Source organism: Morus notabilis, unplaced genomic scaffold, assembly GCF_000414095.1.
Source record: "Morus notabilis unplaced genomic scaffold, ASM41409v2 Scaffold1408, whole genome shotgun sequence".
In the NCBI taxonomy this organism is placed as follows: Eukaryota; Viridiplantae; Streptophyta; class Magnoliopsida; order Rosales; family Moraceae; genus Morus; species Morus notabilis.
This window is the reverse complement of record NW_010366970.1, coordinates 5,455-28,410: the sequence shown is the minus strand read 5'-3', so window position 1 is coordinate 28,410 and position 22,956 is coordinate 5,455. Positions and strand designations below refer to the sequence as shown.

The window sequence follows — 22,956 nt, the reverse complement described above, 5'->3', positions numbered from 1 at the left end:
GAAAAAGAACAGGAGAGTGAAATTAGTTCAACCAAAAAAAAAAAAATATATATATATATATATATAGTTCAACGGTCCAGCTCTCTTTAGTGGTCCCACCTACGGAAAATTGCATCACATTTTTATTTTTGTGGGGCCCAATTCCAATGGCTAGCGTACCAAGTACGTGTAAATGGCCATGTCTAGTTGGAAGAAGTAATTTGATGCTATGAAAAGTTCTACGGTAGAGACAATTCCAAGGTTTGACAATTGTGCAACGACTGGAAATGCCATATAGCATAGAGAGCATTTATAATGGCTGAGAAACGGCCAATATTTGTGGGCAAACTGAAGACTTCAACATCAAAAACGAATATTAGGTTTCAATATGATCTAGTTATAATGATTTAAGGGTTTTTTTCTTCTTTCACTTCCTAAATTTTTAGTACTGAGCTCGTTTGAATTTGTAATTTTGATAAACTATTGTTTTTTATTTAATAAATTATTGTATAGTGTTTTTAAGTCCGCGAATAATGTTTGAAATTTAAAAGATAACATTTTCGTACATGTATATTGTTAACGGTGAAAATTCATCCAACAAAATAATCGAATGAGACAATTACAGAGCCGATCAACTCGGTGAGAGAGACAGGTAACTGGATTCAAGAAAAAGTAAAAGAAAACAAACATGAGAATTTATATTCCTCAAGATAGAGGATGATTTTACTATCAGGGCACGAGAACTTTTTTGCCAAGAACTAGATTTAGGGTTTCCACGCAGGGTCATTTAGTGCTTCATCTTCTTAGTGCTGCATCCTTCACTGCTGTTCACACTTGCTTGGTTTGGCACTTGAGGTAATATTTGCATCGTTTGAGATACTACTTATACTATAAAAATTACCAACTTTTTGTATAACTCATGACTATTACCTCCTGCAACGCGCGGGTAAACGGTTAGTATACTTCTAAAAAGAACAAACCACAAATATATACCACATGGGATATAAAAAATGTTATGAGATTATTAGAAATGTGACTCTTTACTATCTATTCATAAAAGCGCCTCACCGAACAACAATTTCGGGTTGGATTAGCCACCTAGTAGCGATGGAAAGTAGACTGATTGGATTGATTTACTCGGTCGGATTATAACATTGATTACTCGTTCGATTTCTTGGCACTTTTGGATTAAGAAGATAAAAAGAAAAGTAGAAAAAAATAGAGATGGACCTTTATTCTTTATTATTGATAAATATTTTTTTATTAGTATAATTTTTTGACTAAAAAAATTATGAATTAAAAATATAAAGGTTGTGTTTGGAGTTGTTTTAATTTTTATTTTTCATGTTTTTCGAGAAAAAAATGAAAATGAGAGAAAAATGACGTTTGGCACAATTAAAAATAAAAAATAGAAATGAAAATAATTTTTTGGTTTAGTATAAAATGAGAGATAAATAAAAAAATATCTTTTAGTCGTTTTTCATTTTTTGTTTATGTTTTCTCCTGTCTCGAGTAGAGAAAGAGATATTAATAAATTTTTTTATACTGAAAATAATCTTTTAATAAAATTACTAAACTCATTTTTAAAAATAATTTCTATTTAAGATTGAAATTATTTTTAGGGATATAAAAAATGTTATGAGATTATTAGAAATGTGACTCTTTACTATCTATTCATAAAAGCGCCTCACCGAACAACAATTTCGGGTGGGATTAGCCACCTAGTAGCGATGGAAAGTAGACTGATTGGATTGATTTACTCGGTCGGATTATAACATTGATTACTCTTTCGATTTCTTGGCACTTTTGGATTAAGAAGATAAAAAGAAAAGTAGAAAAAAATAGAGATGGACCTTTACTCTTTATTATTGATAAATATTCTTTTATTAGTATAATTATTTGACTAAAAAAATTATGAATTAAAAATAAAAGATAAAGGTTGTGTTTGGAGTTGTTTTAATTTTTATTTTTCATGTTTTTCGAGAAAAAATGAAAATGAGAGAAAAATAGCGTTTGACACAATTAAAAATAAAAAATAGAAATGAAAATAATTTTTTGGTTTAGTAGAAAATGAGAGATAAATAAAAAAATGTCTTTTAGTCGTTTTTTATTTTTTGTTTATGTTTTCTCCTCTCTCGAGTAGAGAGAGAGACATTAATAAATTTTTTTATACTGAAAATAATCTTTTAATAAAATTACTAAACTCATTTTTAAAAATAATTTCTATTTAAGTTTGAAATTATTTTTATTTTTATATAAAAAATAAAATTATTTTAAAATGAGTTTGGAAGGCACCAAAAATTCTAATTGATGCACTTTTGAAATTTAGTAAGATTAGCAAAGAACGTACAAAGGGAGAGCCTTTCTGCATGTCTGTCGGTTGAGAGCTTTTTTTTTGGCATGGGCTTGGAGCTGAGAAGCCCAAAAAGGGAAATGACATAGGAACAAATATAGGGAAAAAAATGGCGTCGCCCGGACTCGAACCGGAGACCTTCAGTGTGTTAGACTGACGTGATAACCAACTACACCACGACACCGTTGGGTGTTTTCATTTATTTCTCTTATTTAATTAAAAATAATTGTGTATTTATTTATTTATTTTTTCCCTTTTCGATAGTATTTTTTGTGAGATTTAGAAGGTTATTTATTGAATCAAAATTCCAAAACTTATCTCCTGGCCTAACGGAATTGTTTATTTTTGCTCCAACCAAGTGCCAGACACAGTTAGATAATTTTTATTGAATCAAAATTCCAAAACTTATCTCCTGGCCTAACGGAATTGTTCATTTTTGCTCCAACCAAGTGCCAGACACAGTTAGATAATTTTTTTTTCCACAGTTAAATTTTAATGTAATAGAAAACCAATCAAAAAATCAATCACATACAAATTAATAAAAAGGTCATATTTAGTTGGTCTTATATTACATTTTTTTTAATATATAGAATCATATTATATTACATTTGATGCCTACAAATATTATCTTCTTACAAAATTAAATTGCGAATTACTTGAATATAAATTCTCCTCTTATTTCCAGCTGGTACAAGAGCAGAGAAAAGAAAGTGCCAAACAGACTCATAAAAGGCAACAAAGTATGAAACCCAACAAAAGAAAGCAATAATAACTCAACTAAACTACCGCCAAAGCAGGTAAGCAAAGCATACATATAAAACTCTCTTCATCACATTCAAGTGTTTGTTTGTGGTAGTTAAGCAATTAAAAGAAAATGAAGCAAAATTCCCTCTTTTTTTTTAAAAAAAAAAAAAATTAAGTTTATTTTTATTTATTTGATATCATCGCCAAAAGTCTTGTTTTGGACTTGCTTATACAACAATATGTGACGGACTTTCCAACTCTTCTTTCAAAGCCAACAAACAAAAAACCTCTTGTCTTTGTTAGCTCCCGCTGTTCTATCACTGATAACACAAAGTTGTTCCACTTTCTTTATATGCATTTGAGTTTCTTCCAGTTTTTGGAGACTCAGAAAGGAGAAAAGAGGAAGATAAATCATGGCGTCTTTGGCCGGTTCTTCTTGTTCTTCTTCTGGTGCAGTGTTTAGAGCTAGAGAAGTTGGTGGCAATAATGGAGCTTTTTTGGGCCACTACAATGGACTTAGGCCAATGGAGAACGTGCATATGGTTTCTTCTGGGACAAAGTCAAGTGGGTTTGTTTCTACTTCTGGTAATATGATCATGTCAAGAATCAACATACTAGAAAAATATTATTTGTTAAAGTGTCACATGATCACAAAGCTTTTGAAACTAAAGTTTGTTTTTACTTTTTGTGTTAATGTTATGTAACTTCATATTATTGGTATTTTGTGATGAGTAACAAACCCATTCTTGGAATGTGAGAGATTTTCTGGAAACTGTTGTTGAGAGTTGAGAGCTTTGAGTAAGAGATGAGTTTAATTGCAATGTCTTCATTAAACTGACTTGTGGTCATTGAAAACTCGCCTTTTTCGTGTGTAAATTGTCGTTGGGCTATGTTCGGTAAGAGGGAAAGAAATTTAAGATCTCTCGCTCAATCCATTTTCTTCTCTTTTCTCTCCTACCCAAACAACCATAGTTTCGAAATCTATCAACTAATGCCCTCACTCCTCTCCCTCCTTTCACTTTTCCCTCCCACCAAACAAGCATTTAGTGTTGCTCTGTCAAAGAAAACTATTTCTTAATATGCTAACTTGGTACTAATATTATGGATTTTCCTTCTAATGTCTTGGCTAGTATTTCTATCTACCGCTCTTGTTATGTGAGTACTAATATTATGGATTTTCCTTCTAATGTCTTGGCTAGTATTTCTATCGACCGCTTTTGTTATGTGTTGTTGTTTAATGTAAGTATGGCTTTAATTTAGTTTCCACACGCAGCAAGAAAATGCAGAACAATCAAGGCAATGGCTTCTCCAACTGTTTCATCTCCCAAAAGAGAGAAAGATCCCAAGAAAAGAGTTGTCATTACTGGAATGGGGTTGGTCTCGGTTTTTGGCAACGACATTGACACATTCTACAACAAACTTCTCGAGGGAGAGAGTGGGATAAGTCCGATAGACAGATTCGATGTTTCAAACTACTCTGTCCGCTTCGCGGGACAGATTCGAGACTTCTCTTCCAAAGGCTACATTGACGGGAAGAACGACCGCCGCCTTGATGATTGCTGGAGATACGGTTTGGTTGGTGGCAAGAGGGCACTTGAAGATGCTAACCTTGGACATGAAGTTCTTGATACTGTTAGTCACATTGTATTTGTTATGTAATTCAACCAGTACTTTTTGTTAAACACTCATAATTGAACCTTTTTTTTTGTTTCTCTGCTTTGTGTCACAGATGGACAAATCAAGAATTGGAGTTTTGGTTGGAACAGGCATGGGGGGCTTAACTGCTTTCACCACTGGGGTTGAAAATCTTATCCTAAAGGGATACAAGAAGATATCTCCATTCTTCATTCCTTACTCTATAACCAATATGGGGTCAGCATTGTTAGCCATAGATACTGGCTTGATGGGGCCCAATTACTCCATTTCTACTGCTTGTGCCACTGCCAACTACTGCTTCTTTGCGGCTGCAAACCACATCAGGAGAGGTGAAGCAGATATCATGGTGGTTGGTGGGAGTGAGGCTCCAATCCTGCCCACTGGTGTTGGTGGGTTCATAGCTTGCAGGGCTTTGTCTCAAAGAAATGAAGAACCCCAGAAGGCCTCGAGACCGTGGGACAAAGATCGTGATGGTTTCGTCATAGGAGAAGGATGTGGTGTGCTGGTATGATTAATCCTATCTCTGAAAAATGCTAAGCCCTTTGTCAGAATATAAAATTATTATCGGCCCACCTCCAAATAACTTAAGCTTTTGGAATGAATTAGTAAACTAAAATGGTATCAAAAAAGAAAGTAATGAGTTCAAACTCCTATAATTTCACTCTTCACATCCTTAAGAATTGCTATCAGTTGTGAGGCCTTTAATATGCTTAGGATTTCTTCTTGTGTTAAGCTTTCTAATTAATATTTACCGTCACGTTTTTCCATTGTCTGTCTTACATGTGAGGAGGGGTGTTAGAATATAGAATAATTATTATCCCACCTTCTAATAGCTTGAACTTTTAGAATGAATAGGTAAATTAACACTCTTTTCTTCAACTAGTTAGAAATCAAAATGTAAGACTATGCAGGTATCAGAATTTGACATGTGAATTTGTGATTGGTTAAAAACATGCAGTGAGGATCACATAGAGTTGCTCCAACATCTAAAGCACCTTTCACTTCACTTCTATGTTGTAGTCCAATCATGTAGATACAACTTATGTGGTGCCTTTTGGATTTTACTAACTGATTTTTTTAAACTTGGAAAAGATAATGGAGAGCTTGGAAAGTGCAATGAAAAGAGGAGCAAAGATAATAGCAGAATACTTAGGAGGTGCCATAACATGTGATGCTCATCACATGACTGATCCTAGGCCAGATGGCCTTGGGGTCTCATCTTGCATAACCAAGAGTTTACAAGATGCTGGAGTTTCCCCTGAAGAGGTTAGTACATTTTTTTTTAATCTTAACTCTAATTAAAGATTTTGAATTGTGACAGTCTCATTTAAAGATAATTGTGTTGATGATTTACAGGTGAACTATGTGAATGCTCATGCAACATCAACTCTAGCTGGGGATTTAGCTGAAGTCAATGCAATCAAGAAGGTCTTTAAGGACACATCTGAGCTTAAGATGAATGGGACTAAGGCAAGAAAACCAAAAAGATTGAAGAATGATATTATACCATTAGATTTCGTGTGGGATTTTCTCATATGACCAAAATAATTTGATTTATACATTTTGTTTTTTGGGATCTAATTGCAGTCAATGATTGGACATGGTCTTGGGGCTGCTGGTGGATTGGAAGCAGTAGCAACCATAAAAGCAATCACCACTGGATGGCTGCATCCAACTATCAATCAGGATGTACTAAATTCAAGTCTCAAATCTAGTTATTGCTAAAATTTAATGATTTTGATTTCTAATGCATTTGTATCTCTTCTTTTTCACAGAATTTGGAGCCTGATGTTACAATTGACACAGTTCCAAATGTAAAGAAGAAGCATGAGGTCAATGTTGGTAAGTGATTTTCAACACTAAAAAAAATGTTCCAACTATAGAAGAAAATGAGTAATGTTCTACATTTTATGAAGAGAAAAAGAAAAAAGAAAAGAAAACAGAGACTTTTTGTGCTTATATTTCTTCTGATTTTCTTTGCAGCTATCTCAAATTCATTTGGCTTTGGTGGGCACAATTCAGTGGTTGTTTTTGCTCCTTTCTCACCCTAATAAAACCAATTCAAAGAAGTGATTTCTCTTCAAGTTCCTAGTTTTGGATTCATTAATTTCCGGATGTTACAATATAGAGGTCATATGCTCTCTAAGAAGTTTTAAGAGTTAAAACAACCTGGCCCTTTTCACCGTTTGCATTTTGATTCATCTTTTGTACAAGCTGAGATTGGAAATATTCTTCCTTTTTTATCAGTGAATAAAATGTTGTTTCCTCTTTTCTTTACTTTCCTTATGAACTCAAATCCTTATGGTTTTGGGGTTATCATATCAACCCCTCACAATATAGACAAACACAAACCATATTGGTTTTAAAAAATACTAAACTTACACTAAACTATGAAAATTGAAAACCATTGCAATTCCTAGAGATTCAAATGAAAATGAAGACAAAATATTAAACCAGATTAAACATATGAAATCTGACTAATGTTTCACCTTACACAACAATGGTTGGACCTAGTTTATTGTTGGAGTTTGATCATGTTCTTTGTCTGATTCTCTTTTTTCCACTGTCTTCTTTGTCTCTCTCTCACTATCTATATGTGTCCAGATACACTAAAGTAGCTCTAAGTGTAAAACAATCAATTAATGAAGTCTACTCTATGTTGGCTCTAAGAGAAATTCTTGGTTTTATATCATTTTTATTTTCTACAACCAATTAAATGAGACATCTTTAAGGTCTCTAAAATGCAGGTAGCTAAGCTTTATTTAGGCTTGACTTATAGGATTTAAGCACATAGAATCTTTTTTTTTTTTTTTTTCAAATTTTTTTTCAAACAAGTTGTTACTCTTTCGCTTCTTCCAAGTCTGCATATGACTTTAAACTAAAAAGAAAATAAATAAATAAAATAATGCCAAACAAACTAGAATACAAATACAAAGATGGTTACATAAACATTTCCTTAATTTGTGAACCGTTTTCCCATTAGCCCTCTTCCTAGGCGTATCTCCACCCTTTTTAACTTGAGATCTTTTCGACATTTGATAACAAAAGTTAATTGAATTTGGAGCATAAAAATTGGCATGTAACTCTTGATAAAGACCTTAGATGTAACTCTTGATAAAGACCTTAGACATGGACCTGTTAAATACATGTTATTTGCACTGACTATAAATGAATAATGTAATTAGAAGTGTATTCCCCCCTAAACACAGGAAAGGTGTACATGTATTTTTGTATATACACGTTATATATACATGTATAAATATACACTCATACATTGAAAAAAAATTTAAAAAAAACTGGGATATGTTGTAGCCATCATTGCAAGTGACCCATTTTATTTCTCTATGTAGATGGAATGTCACTTTCCTAAAACATAGTTTATAAGAAGGAAAAAAAAAGAGTGCTAAAATGAGAGATAAAGAAAAAGACCTTAAAATATGTAGCAACAAGACTTATTTTTGGTATACATGCCAATATAGTCTTTTGCAAGTTGCTTCACCACAGAGAGGTTCTCACAGAAGAAGCACGCAGAAAATTATAAATTTTTTTTTTTTTTTTTTTTGGTCACCGTATTAAGTTGCTCAACTCAACCTTAGGCATCTTATATGCACATATAGTGTTAGGCACTAAATTAAGATTAAGCTAAATTTTTTTATTTTTTTTTTTTTGCGCCGACACTAAAAAGTTTGTGCAAAACCCACTTGCATGGTGCTTGCAACTGTTCAAGGGCTAGTGATCATGATAAAGTACAGATAGGGGATTAGCCATAACTATTGAAAATTAATTAGGTTTAAATTTAATAAGTTTTGTTATCTCTTTTCATGTAATTGGAATAATCAAGGCACGTATTGTTGATACCTCATTGTAATGGGAATAAATTTGGATTATTGAAAGACATAAGGGATATTAAATCTTCGTTTTGGTTTTAAAAGATGAGGAAAAATAATAATAAATAAATGAGGGACCTTGAAGTTGAAGCATCATGAGGTTTACTAGCTAGACTTAGTATAATGTTCTGTTTGGTAATCATAGGAATATGCTTCTGAGATCCTGAGTCTACTTGAAGATTTCTGCAAAGTGATGAATTAACATAATAGCATCTAACTTGGAACACGTTTTCCTATTAATAAATGCAAATATTTTCTATTTATGTCCTTTTTTATTTTTTATTTTTTTTTAAGTTTGTGTTTTCTATTCTTGCTTTTTTCTACTTCCTCCCAATTTGAGCAAGTCAACTGATAATGGCAGAGTGGTACTAAAAAAAAAAGATTAGTCGTGGAACTCTTACAGCACATTCTTTAATTTTCCCTGCATGTTCTCATGATTTCGGTGGCTTTTTAAAACATCTTGCATTCAAAGTTATCAAACTCACAAATCATTTTTTTTAGTTGAAAGATTATAGAAATAAAAAGTGACGTGATCAAATAATTTCAGAAAGACATATATAGTACAGATCTTTCAGTTGATTATTCATATCACTCACTTTCCGTGGTGGGATCGATTGACTCAAATTAAGGTCTTATTGACGAGTAAAAACAATCATACTACCCTACCAAATGATCGGTGGTACATGAACATGCTTTGTGGTTCTCACCGAAACTTCAAAATTATGTTAAATGGATAAGTAAAATCATGGAGTTGAATGACATGCTAATCCCAGAATTGAAAAGCTTGAGAGATTCTAAGGTCAATATGATGTAAAGCCATAATGCAAAACTTCTCTGTAGAGGAGATTGAACTTTGAGCACCATAATAGGGCGTTTTGATTATATTAGTGGAGATCCATCTAGTAGATGACACTACTAAGCATATATATTCCCAGTTGAATAATTTTCTATTCATTAACTTTACTACCATCTCTCTCTCTCTCTCTCTCTCTCTCTCTCTCTCTCTCTCTCTCTCTCTCTCTCTCTCTCTCTCTCTCTCTCTCTCTCTCTCCTCTTAATCAAAACATTCTAATAACATCCTACTTGCTAGAGGAATTATGCCATTACCCATCTCAAATCAAAGTAATGCTGCCTAACAAGTCTTCAAAACCAAGTAGAATTTTTATTTATTTCGTAACAGAAGGCATTTGAGGTTATTATTGTCAACAATGCTTATATTGTTAATATTTGTACGAAAAACTATGCAAGGAAACAAGACTCAGAGATTATGAAAACAAGTTGGAATCAAAGGGATCTTAATTACCCACTAAACACAGATATTAATATTCTCAGTCTTCATTTAATGTCATCAATCTGAATTTGACCAAATTATAATCAAAATTAGCCCGAATAGTACGGTTCAACAACTAATTATGTTTTATCTTCACCATGTTGGTAGGTAAGTTAACAATATTAAACTCTTCTACCTCATAGAATATACAAGGAAAAATAAGGGCAGCGTTATTTTATAATTAACTCACCAATGACACTCAAATGTTCTGTTTAATAACTCATTATCAAGACAAACATGATGAATTTTTGATAAATATTCTTCTTCAAGATGCTTATGACACCTTTTGCTAACATCATGCTAATGCCATATTTCCATAAGGTTCTAGTGTTAGATTTTTTTTACTCCCACAAAATATGGTTACTATATAGATATATAGTTGTGTATCTATATACTTTATCCAATGAGGAATTTCCGCGGGGAATTAATCTAGAATTAACTCATAGCAGGATGCAGTTCTGATTGTAAATCATATTAAGCCTATCTTTCTTTATTCTTTTTTTTTTATTGAAAAAAAAAAGAGGATTGGAAGAGTGATTTTTCTCAAAATAATAAAGACTTGAATACTTGGTAAAACAAAATTACTTTGATTTCAACTCTAATAAGATTGACCTGAATGGATTCAAACATTTTCAAAAGTATATGAAAACAAAATACTCTGAGGTCAAAATTCACAATAATGAAATTCTAGGAAGCATGCCAAAAATTCAGACAGATATTTTAACAAAATGCTAGAAAATTTTCATTTATAGGCTATACAAGGGAGAGAGAAATGGTATTAACTCAAACAATGGAAGTTCCTAATTGAGGCTATTTGAGCACCTCTTATTACACCCAATTTTTTTTAAAGGGTAAGTTAGACACATATAATTGGGTTTAACTTTGAACTCTTTAAAAAAAAAAAAAAAAAAAAACAAATAAAATGTGTTCTGGTTATATAATTGTTGTAACAGTTTCTATGTCTGCAATGGGAAATCATATTTTCCCACCTTGAAGCTGCCAGGAAGCTCACCACCAGTTCATACTCTCCTAGTGTGCAATGTAGGTAGACCAATATAAACCTAATTTATGCACACACAAAAAAAATTGCCAACATGGGTTTCATTTGACCAATTAGAGAACAATAACATGGGATTTGACTTGGTTAGTCATGAATAATCCGAGTTGACCAATCTTATGGTACTAATATGACTTGCTTTTGTATGATATTAAACATTCAAATTAGGAGGAATCTTGCTTGGCTAATTAAATCTATAACTATGCTTTTCCTTTCTTGTTTGCCTTTTCCCTTAATGGGATTGCTTAGTTTAACAAATACATGGCTTATCAAATCACATCACAAACTAGTTGCACTATTCCCTATCTTATAATAGTAGTAATAGAACAACAACAAAATAAAGGAAATTGAACTAGTTTTAATTACTTGTGAATCAATACTCAAATGACTTCCAAGAAAGAGTAATCGTTACTTACTATAAAGACAAAGGCAATGAGGTGGTTAGATCTCAAATCAATATGGTAATTAGTGAAATGAAAATTCCACATTGGATTTATGTATTTTCCATTTGCAAGGAAAAAGGGGGGAGGGAAAAACAAAAGATGGGATGTGGGGTCCATTAGATCTTTTGTTTTGATTGGATTACAAGTCCACATCATCATCTATCAAGGCCTGAAAATAACAAGATCCAACGGGTGATAAAAGCCTCAAAATAAGTTCAAAAGGAGGTCAAAACTAAATATTACTACTACTTCTGCTGCCGCCCATGGGGGACCAACAATCTCTATTCAACTTTGTCTTACCATTTGCTGCAATGTGCTTACATGGAAGCAATTTCAAGGGTAGCCACCCTTCACCAAAGAAACCAAAAAGTTATCCCATTTGCCCATGATTGTCTTCACATGGAATCCAACCCAAAATGCTCCTTTCTTTAATGTTTTGCAAGGTATCCACCTAAACATAAACTAAACCTTAATTGCTATTCTTTTAGGAAATATATTTTTTTTCCCCAACATGCCCCACACCACATAAGCATTGCTAAATCCTTGGTGGTGGAAAAGGGATACAAAGAGGATTGGCTCAACTTCAATTTGTGGGGTCCTCTCTCTTATTATCTATTTTATTGATAAATAAATTTTGGTTCAAATATAATTTTTTTGATTTGTGCAGGCTAAGGGCAGCCAAGGAACTCCAACCAAATGCAAATTGACCCACATGGGGTGTGCAAACAAGATCACCAAGCTACAAAATGACATCAATTTCCTGAAAACATAGAAAAAGAAATTGAGAATATTTCTCTCTCTCTCTCTCTCTCTCTCTCCTTGAACAAAAATTAATAATTATTGGCACTAATAATTTAAAAGAATTCTTGTCTTTAGTATATTGTGACAATAGTAAAAGTATTCCGGGTTTGAGGGATGTGGTGGGGCAAATACGCAGCATGTCCCTTTTAAGGGACTTTAGAGTGGATCAAGAGGAGCTTGTCTGAGGTCACTAAGGTGGGAGCAGCCATTCCCAATTTCTGCCTTGGCTGAATCATTTGCGCTTCTTTTCTTTTGTTTTCTTTTTTTAATTATTTTTTTTAAGGAAAGAAATGAAAACAAAATGGAGCTAAATAATAATGTTCTTGAATAGGTCAGGTGGGATCTTAATCTATAAATAAATTAAATTGCAAATTTTAAATGATGATTGTGAAAATTAATATCTTTTTTCTATATTTTATATTTTTAATGGTATTGCCTGTTACTCTCACATTTAGACTGCATTATTCACTATTCATATCCTTCTAACACAAAAATCATTTGTAGTAAAATTCACAAGCCACACTACATTTTCCCCTATTCACGTCTCAAAATTAATTACAATCTTTTGTTATATATATATATATTATTCTTCTTTTTGTTTTGGACTTTTTAGGTTAAAACATTATTAATTTGATCCCAACACTATCTACTATAACACAAACCATTTGAATGCTTGAGCTATTGGGTAGGGCCGGTAATATGGGTCACGACACGACTCGAAAACGATATGAATTTTGCAGGTTAGGATTGAGAAAAAAGATGTTCGGATTAGAATCGGATCAACCTGAAATTAACACGAAAAACACGGGTCAATTTCGGGTTGGACCCGCCTAACCCGAACACGACACGAAACTCATAAAAAACTAAAAAATACATATATTTTTCATTTCATATTTTAAATTTTATTATGAACTTGTGATATCATGATAGTTATACTTAAAATCTTATACTATTATTTACTTAATTTCAATGGATGTTATTGTAATTTAGTGTGTTATGAATTTTAAGTTATTTTTAATATGTAAAAAACTAAATAAAAATATACAATTTTCGTGTCAATTTCAGATTCACGGGTCAATTTCGTGTCACTGGTCATTTTCAGGTCGTGTCGTGTCAACTCATAAAGTGGTCATGTCGTATCCGTGTTGCGGTTTTTAAAAAATTTCCTGTCACGGGTAGTGTTCGGGTTGACTACAAATTTAAAAAAAACGATCAAAACACGACATATGAGACGAATTGCCACCCTTACTATTGGGTCAATTATTGATCATTGCAATTTCAAGCCTTGTGGTAATTTTTCCCCTTTATAAAATAATAATAATAATAATAATAACAACAACAACCATGCTAGTCGAACCTAATCTTGAGTTTAACAAACCTCTAAATTCTGATTATAACTTTATTCAATATGTATTTTATAATTACAATAGATATACAGAATATAGCTCTTGGATGGCAGCAAAGGGCGCTAGCAATAGACATGTGTCGTCACCAAAAAGCACAAGGCTCAATTATCATAAGCCAATGGTACAGATGTCAGGCAATAACGCCATGAACAAGAAATCTTAAAAATTATCTTTTTTTTTTTTTTTTTTGAAAGTAAACTTATAAATTAACTTAAAGCCCTAATTATACAGAGGTACAGGCAAACACACACAAAACCATGCTTTGATTGGTTTGTCGTCACTCTCTTCCATGTTCTCTTATCAAAAAGGGCACTCTAAAAGGGTTTAAACACCTAAGCTAAGCTAGGAAATGCTTATCCACGCCACTAATTGTGATTAGCAAATAAAATCTATGCTTACGTGGGAATTGGTGGAGGCTTATAATTATATATATTGCTCCTCCTATGGAGATTTTCTAGTGTTCACAAGAAGGCAAGATTATATTTAACTACTTGATCTATTAATCACATGAGACTCTAGTTAGATTAACTATAAATATACAAAGTAATGTTAAGGATCCTAATTTTTTTATACTAAATAATTTTTTAAATACTTATTAATAAAATAATGACAATTCGCATGCTATATTAATCAGGTTAAAAAAATTAAGATAAAAGTTAAATCTCCTAGTATTATTCTTATGCATGTTACTCTATTTTCCTCTTGCGTTGGCTGAATTCATGTTATTATTTTGAATTTGGCAGAAGTTGTGTTTTCGAATCAGAAAAACGATGAATACACGTATATGATAATTTTTTGGGGATTTGTTTGGGACGTGCTATGTTTGGTAGGAAGGAAAGAAAATGGGATAGAAATGAAATATGTAAGTGATAGAAAATAACAATGATGGAAAGGAAATTAATCTTCCTTTATGTTGTTTGGTATGAGAAGATGGAAAGAAAATGAACTTACCTTCACTTGTTTGGTATTGGAAGTTAAATTGGGAGGAAAGAAAAAATCTTACTCGTAAATTACTTTTATACCCTTAAATTTTTTGCTTGGATGTTGATGGAGAAAATGGTAGTTTAGTAACTTTGCTCACTTTAATGAGTTGTTCCCATTTTTCATCCCATTTTCTGTCCACTTGTGAAAAGAAAAAAAATGATGGAACCCACATGTATTATTTTTCACTCTATTTTATCTTTCTTTCTTTTTTCTCTCCTACCAAACAACCTATATTTTCATTTTTCCTCCCAAAATCCATCCACCTTCTTCCTTCCTTATGCTTTTCTTTCCTACCAAACATACTAAAAAATATCCACCTTTTGGATTGTCATCTGCTCATTTTGGTGATAAAAATAGTTTTATTTATTTTCCTACGTATAATGAATATTGTTTTTACTTGTTTTGTTTTCAATTTTGGTTGATTAGAAAAAGATTTGACTGATTTTGTCTGTCTTTTGGCCATCAACTGTTTAAGATCTTTCTACATGATTAGTTAAGGAAAAGACTTGATTGTGATTGGCACTCGTGCCCATTAAGGTGACTTATTGTCATTGGCATTTTGTTGTAGCCAAGAAAAATAAAGCAAATCAACCAATAAAATAAATTAAAGCAAAATAAAAATTATGGTGGATCCGACAAATATAAATCAAGGCATCGTTGACTTCGTGAATTTAAATTTTCAATTTGAGTTGAAATGTGATATTTTTTGAGAGTTTTTAATTGTAACAAAAAAAATTAGATGTGACATTTTCTGATAGCTTTTAACTGTAGAAATTTAAAACTGAAAACTCAAATATGTGAAATGAATAAGGCACAAATAGACCGACAAAATATTTTTTCTGATTAATTATATATGTGAAGCCAAAAAGTATTGAAAATACTTGGGTGTGCGCGTTGCTTAAAATTTTTTTAGGTGCGAAACAAGAAGTTAAAATAACAATGTAACATTTTAAATTATATTTTAAGACGATCTAATGAGACGAGAATGTTATTTATTTATTAACCGTCCAAATATACAATAATGTAAAATATGAATTATAATCTCAATACTTTTTTCAACAAGTTCATTAGATATTTGAGGTTTATTTGACTGAATTTAAAACTCTAATAAGTTATGAGAATTCTTTAGGATGGTAAGAAAAAAATACCATACCAATAAAGGTATGATATTGTTTTGAAAATTATTAAATTTTTGTAAGGTTGTGTCATATATCTTTATTTTTTAAATTTTTTTTATTTTAATGTGATTTTGTCCATATCTAATCAGTAATTAACCAGTTTTGAGCTCGAAATTAAAGAGTATGGATTCAAAACAATACCCAGTTATGATAGAATATATAGTTATTATTTTTGTTGTTGTACAAATATCGTGAAGGAAATTTGCTACACTTCCTAGAATTTCAATGATCGGAAGGCAAATATGCTAAATCACCAGCTAGTTGCACCGAAAAGGACTAATTTTATGCTATATGTTATACATATAAACCTCCACTAAATTAAATTGGCAAAAGTATCTCCTATATCTACCAAGAAAAAATATATGGGAGGGATCCTTTTTATTGTTTCCCTTCCTTGTCAAAGTAAGAGTATAAATTCTTCCAAAACTTGTGATACAATCTAGCAATAGACTTAATTACTCAACTAATTCCTTGGACCAACCTAAAGGTCAAATTGACACATGCAATTTTAGTGGCCGGGGCTACTCAAATCTTTAGTAGTGCCAAGCTTTAAATGGTTCACATATTTTAGTATTGGTTGTACAATAAGTGTGTGAATGAGAGAGAGTAATGGTAAAAAATGGTTGGCACAACTCAAAAAAGATATTTGGCATTATTGTATTGCTAACTATTCCAAAAGATAGGATTAATTAAATAAACAAAGGAGTGATCAATAGGAAGCACATAAAGTGGTGGGTGTGGAAGGCATCTTTGGAATTTTGTGTTGATTTTCAAAACGTTTCTGTGTGTAAAAATATGGTAGTGTAGATTGTGTATAATAAAATTTTTTATAAAAATTTTTAGTACTTTATAGATTATATTAATTTATGTAATAATAAATTAATCATATTAATTTATAAAGATAGATACTTAGCAAACGATTAGGTGAATAACTTGAGGTTTTTGACTACGAACAGTCAAAGCTTTCTCAAAAAATCTGAATCTTTCTCGTCTAGTCCTTGAAATCTGCAAGATCTAGAGTGTGGACTCTAATAAATAACTATCAAATTAGATCACTCGCTAATTTGTGTCTCTTCACTATCAACACATGTATGTGAAGAATTTGAGGATTCAAAGAACTTTTCTTCTCTTTTTCTTTCTCTAAAATTCGGCTACCTTAGGAATTTTTAAGAGTAAAAATTCTCTCCTCTAATTTTCTATTGTCTCCTATTTATTAAACACTAGGAGAACCCTTTTACTTTAATTTGAAGACAAAGCAATAGAAAATTTGATTACTACTATATTTTAATCTCATTAAAATACAGTTTCCTATTTAATTTTGGAAACAAAAATTCTCTCCCTTCCTTCTACTATATGGCCGGCCACACTACAAGAAGACCTCCATGTGATTGGTGCAAATTTACAGTAGGAGAGAGAGAAAATTCCTCCTTTATCCAGTTTCTAATTTTAGCTCAACTTCAAATCTAAATAAAGTCATACTTCACTTTCCTTTTGAATTTGATTGGAAAACTTGTCAAATAAGTGAACCAGATATCTTGGAGAGCAAGCAACTGAATCTCTGTGGGATTCTACTTGTGTTACATGCCCCATGCACCTCTCTGTGTCTGGGCGTGTGACCTTATGTGGTTCCATCATAGCGTGTTCTAAAATTAATTTTATTAAATAATAACATTATTTATTTCGAGTGATATTAGATCTCAATAATTCATCTTATCTTGTAAATATTATAAGGATGACACGGGAACTCATGGATCAATAATTATGAGCTCTAATAAAATTAACAATTAATTAATTAATTTTATTAATTCTAAAAGTTACTCTACTAAAAACTTAGAATTGCACTTTCGAAATTATACACATAATTTACTTCTAAGAACTTGAAGTGTTCATTCGATATAGTTATTACATATAGATCAATCATCCATAAATAATTCATAATTAGAGCTACGTAAAATCTATTAACCTTTCTAATTACATCTTTATCCTTGAGTACCATTGATTTTCTAATGAATAGTATATTCATAAAACACATCAATGAATACAAGCTCGTTACTTATTCAAGTACCAAATCAACCCTCTAGGGAATTATTTATATACTTCTTTATTTAAGAAGAAATTGATTCCATCTCGTATATTAACATTTCCGGCTATTCATTTCATATTTTCAAGATACAAGGAATATGATTTAGGATATCAAAATCCGTACCGAGTAAGTCAAAAAATACGAATCCACAAATAGGAGTATACTAATAACTCAGGATTAAGATCATTTCATATATGACCATCAATAGACTCAAATTTGATTTTCTATTCTTAACGAAAATTATTAGAAAATCAAATTACGCATGTGTTCTAATTCTACATAATCTTATTATGCATAATACACTCATTCAATATCTCTCTATATTAATGATGTAGATAACATCATTCCATTCTTAATGGGAATGACATGTATTCGTAATGTTTTAATTAAAGAATTTGTAACTTTAATTAAATTCATTACGAACATTGTTTCGATTATTATCCTTAAATATTATCCTATCGTATATAACACTCTTATACCATATTTAAGATCAAATAAATAATCGTTGAATTTTCAATAATATTCATTAACTATTCAATAATACATACACATAAATAATAAATAAACTATTTTACTAATTAAATAATAAATATCCTTATTACATATGCTTTAAAGGACATTATTCTTTAACATTTTGATATATCAATTCATACATATCATATATTCTTGTAAGGGGACAAGGAGTTGCTTAAGATGTAAATAAAAGATGCAAAAGTAGGAATGGAAACTGCTCATTATTTTAAGCTAAAGTTGGGTTTAAACATATCCTCAACTTGCTTATAAAAAAAAAAATCCTCAACTTCCTATAAAAAAAAAAAAAACTTTAACTTTCTTGTCATTGTTCCTATTGAGAGAGGTAAAGTAGTCCACATCTGACGTATGATGCATCTTTCAGGGCTATATAAATTTTACAATTTACTCCTATAACTATCTCTATATAGTACTTTGCTTTGGTTTTATTTTATCCCTAGATTGATTCGCTTTTTTACTTTCTCTTATATTTTAACTAAAGTTCTATATTTTATGTTTATATAACTAGTTGATCTCTATAAACCCTTATTTTTTATTCCTAGGACCTCCTAATTATTGTCAGAGTAGCTTTCTTATACCAATAATCATGACAATGCATTATCAAAATGAGATATATATTGGAGCTCAGAAGCCCCTTTTTATTTTTATTTTTTTTTTACTAATCAGCCTCTTTTTTTTATTATTTAATTTGAATTACATGGTTCTAAGAAATTTTGTGTAAAACGTAAAAAAAAAAAAAAAAAAAAAACTCAACATTATATTTTCTAAAAGTCAGTATCACTCACATGACATTATAAGATTAATTGATTTTACGTTTGCTGATGATCGATTAAAACATCATTATTGAACTTGTTTTGCATATACATACAAAGAAACAAATGGCATCTAATGTTAAATACATAGTTGAAACAAAATTAGAATAAAATTCTGTTTATCAATGAAGAGAGAACTTAGTTGTTGTTCCTTATAATACGTTGATGTATTATAGTCACACTTAAAAGAGATAATAAAATAAATTAAAAATGCCGCGTAATAATTTGCTTTTTACTTAATAAGAGAATGTTAAACACATTCGCAAAGAAAAGAGCTTTCATATTTAGTACTTGATATTCATGTATAATTAACTCACGTAAATTCTATTCTACTATAAAGTATTAAAAAACTTTTATGTTTAGACGGTTAGTTAGTTTTGTATTAAATTCTTTTATATTCACATTTTTAATATGATTTTGTTGAAAAACGTATAAAAATAATCTGAGTAATTGGGTTAAATTTTTCTCCTTTTTTCTTAAAAAATTTCCTTTTACAGTAAGACCTTATACAAATGGTATAAATTTTTTATCGTTGGATCCACAATTAAGGAGACGTTTAGTTAGAAGATTTAAATCATAATTTCATGATTCGTTATAATATTTTTTTTTATAAAAAATACACATAAATTAAAAATAATTTTAATTATATAATTTTAATTTATGAACCAAACGTCAAAATCACGTTAGGATTAAAATTGAAAAGTATATTTTCTAAACTAAAAAAAAAAAAAAAATCTTGACTATTCCTTGCACTTATCTGATGATGATGGTGTAGGGTAAAAACACGTGGAGGGGGGACCCACAAAGAAAACTAACCACGTGGAACGTCTGTACAGATCTCATGCTGACGTGTGTAAACGAGGACCACCGAAACCTTCCCCTTCCCACGTTGTCTGATCTGACAAACAAAATGTTAAAACCACCAGTACCGGACGATTCCCACGTGTTCACGTGGACCCCACCCTCCTCATTTGAGTGGCACTTGCCCGTAATTTTCACCCTCTATCCAGGTCAAACTTCAATCATTATAAGCTCAAACAAATTAAATAATTAAAAGATAATTAAAATTTCCCAAAAATTCTGCCGGGTTAACTCGAGCCAACCCTGTTGCCTGCTTCGAAGCAGACAACGAAAGGGACGGCAACTAACGTCGACTAACGGTGACGGCTTCCTCAGCCAACGTCCATCTCCGTTACCCCCGTGGCACGCAAACCTAGGCCTAGACTCAGTTAGGACCTGGCTGCCGTTACTCACCTAACGCTGTTTGCACAGCCTTAGATGACGTTTGGTTCATGTATTTAAAATCATGATTTAAAATTATTATTATTTTATGTGTATTTTTTGTGAGAAAAAATACTGTAAAGAATCATGAATCATGATTCATATTCGAAAATGAATACAAGAAACAAACGTCCCCTATATTAGTTTTGATTTTCATTTGAGTTAATTACATAATTATAATTTATACCATCTAGTTTTGAGTTTTCTCAATTTATCACCTTACTTTTTAAAAACTACAAACGTACTCTTTAAGTTTGAAAAACTCATTGCAAATTATTTCCCACATACTTTACAAATAGAACAAACTGAATGAAAGAACGAAATTATCCTTAAATATATCTTGAAAAAGATTTAAGACATTAAAAAAAATAAAATGAAACAAATGAAACCTAACATTTTTAAAAAAAATATGGAATTTCATGTTTTTTGCGTGTTTATAAGTTTTTCATAAAATTTCTTTAGAAAAAAATGTTTTTAGAATAATAAAGGTTTTTTTTATCTTTCCTCTTATTTTTATTTTGGTCCTTAAAAAGCATTAGAGATGAAATGAAAACAAGCTTATAAGACTAAAATAATATTTTTGTAATTTAAAATAATAATATATTGAAAAATAGTCCTTGTCATTAAATTAATACAATTAAGTATTTTTTATCCAGATATGTTAATTTTTTAACAAAATTATGAAAGGTATGTGATCTTACAAAAGAAGGTATTTTGATAAAATATCAAGAAAATGGTTTTTTGCCTTGCATATGGTACTATCACCTGGTTTGACTAAATTAACAAAATTATTTTATTAAAAATAATTTAAAATTGCTTATACTTCACTTATTCTCTCTCATCCCTCTCCCTTAATCTCTCTCTGTTGATTTGGAATTGATTAAAGAATGGGGTCTGGGATATTCTCGAGCATCAACGTAAGTGTTAGATCTATGGTTTTCCTCAAAATTATGGTTGCAAGTTTTGCCTTTTTCGATTTCGGCTTTTGTTTTGTGATTTTGGATTTCGTTGAGAACTTTGGCGTTTGTGGATTTTGCTGTCTCTGTATATCCGGGGAGAGGATGCCCAGATTGGCCTTTCAAGAAGCAGAAGGAAGAAGGCTGTTTCATGATGCCAATGGGTTTGGTGGCCACCTTTTGCGACTGCAGTGATCTCTCTCTGTTGATTTGGAATTGATTAAAGAATGGGGTCTGGGATATTCTCGAGCATCAACGTAAGTGTTAGATCTATGGTTTTCCTCAAAATTATGGTTGCAAGTTTTGCCTTTTTCGATTTCGGCTTTTGTTTTGTGATTTTGGATTTCGTTGAGAACTTTGGCGTTTGTGGATTTTGCTGTCTCTGTATATCCGGGGAGAGGATGCCCAGATTGGCCTTTCAAGAAGCAGAAGGAAGAAGGCTGTTTCATGATGCCAATGGGTTTGGTGGCCACCTTTTGCGACTGCAGTGATGGTAGAGGTTGAAGTTCCGCGCCAGCTGTGGGAGCGGAGGCCGGGTTGTGTCGGCGAGTTTCACCAATGGGTCGGTGAGTTCCGGCGACATAATTGGATTTTGGCTTGAAATATTTTCAATTCTAAGATACACAAGGGCATTTAATTATTTTCTCCACAAAATTAATTTTATTTGAAATGATCCTGAAAAGTAATTAACCATTTTTTTGGGTTTGACGGTGGATTGATGTGCCTCAAGTCTATCTTGAGCACTTTTTCTGGGTTTGTCCACATAGGGAAGAAGAAGACCTATAGGGAAGAAGAAAACCTTGCTTTTTATTATTTATTTATTTTTTCTCCTATCTCATATTTAAAAAATAGCGAGTTGATTTATGCGGGGGATATTTTAGTAACTTTTCAATAAAAGTAACATGTATGAAGGTCTCTGAATAAAACCATTTAAAATTTGACGGAGTTAGATGAAAATGATTTAATTGTACTAATTTAATGACATTGAGTATCACTATATCAAAATTTAAAAAATAAAAACTAAATTGTTACAGGTTTGTTTAATTTGTTAATTTAAATTTTTAATTTGAATTGAGATATAATGTTATGTGAGAATTTTTTACTGTTATAAAAAAGTTAAATGTGACTGTTTCTAAGAGCTTTTTACTGTAGTAAAACGCCTCATTCACTTCGCTGATTCGAGTTTAGAATTCAAGTTGAGATGTGATTTTATGTGAGAGCTTTTTACTGTAGTAAAAAAGTTAGATGTGATTGTTTGTGAGAACTTTTTACTGTAAAAAAATTTAAATTTTAAAATCGAATCGACGAAGTAAACGAGACCTTAAATTTTAAATTCGAATTAGTGAAAAGAACGGAACCTAAAGAAGTTAAGGACCGTCCCTGCTAATTATTCAAAAATAAAAACAAAGGTTAAAATTGCAAAAAAAAAAAAAAAAAAAAAAAAGGGAAAAAAGTACAGGCATGTAATTACCAAT

General features: G+C 31.3%; 1 protein-coding gene and 1 non-coding gene across 3 annotated transcripts; one reads left to right on the top strand and one right to left on the bottom strand.

The window, feature by feature from the left end:
• Window positions 1-2,442: 2,442 nt before the first annotated feature.
• On the bottom strand, window positions 2,443-2,516 carry TRNAV-AAC. The gene has a single exon. It is a non-coding gene; the product is annotated as a tRNA-Val (tRNA).
• Window positions 2,517-3,302: 786 nt separating this feature from the next.
• Window positions 3,303-6,940, top strand: LOC21386680 (3-oxoacyl-[acyl-carrier-protein] synthase I, chloroplastic). Of its 2 annotated transcripts, none has more exons than XM_024174346.1 (8): window positions 3,303-3,640; window positions 4,350-4,708; window positions 4,806-5,237; window positions 5,825-5,998; window positions 6,089-6,202; window positions 6,320-6,421; window positions 6,508-6,574; window positions 6,716-6,940. In XM_024174346.1, the coding sequence occupies exons 1-8, from the start codon at window positions 3,490-3,492 to the stop codon at window positions 6,781-6,783; spliced, it is 1,467 nt and encodes a 488-aa protein (XP_024030114.1). In that variant the 5' UTR covers window positions 3,303-3,489; the 3' UTR covers window positions 6,784-6,940. The 2 variants fall into 2 exon arrangements, with proteins under 2 accessions (XP_024030114.1, XP_024030113.1); XM_024174345.1 differs by having other exon boundaries at window positions 3,303-3,661.
• Window positions 6,941-22,956: the final 16,016 nt, after the last annotated feature.

Coding starts and splice junctions, on each gene's coding strand:
- LOC21386680 (XM_024174345.1), top strand. CDS start 3,490: ATGGCGTCTTTGGCCGGTTCTTCTTGTTCTTCTTCTGGTGCAGTGTTT. Junction 3,662..4,349: donor TGGGTTTGTTTCTACTTCTG/GTAATATGATCA, acceptor TTCCACACGCAG/CAAGAAAATGCAGAACAATC. Junction 6,575..6,715: donor GAAGCATGAGGTCAATGTTG/GTAAGTGATTTT, acceptor TTTTCTTTGCAG/CTATCTCAAATTCATTTGGC.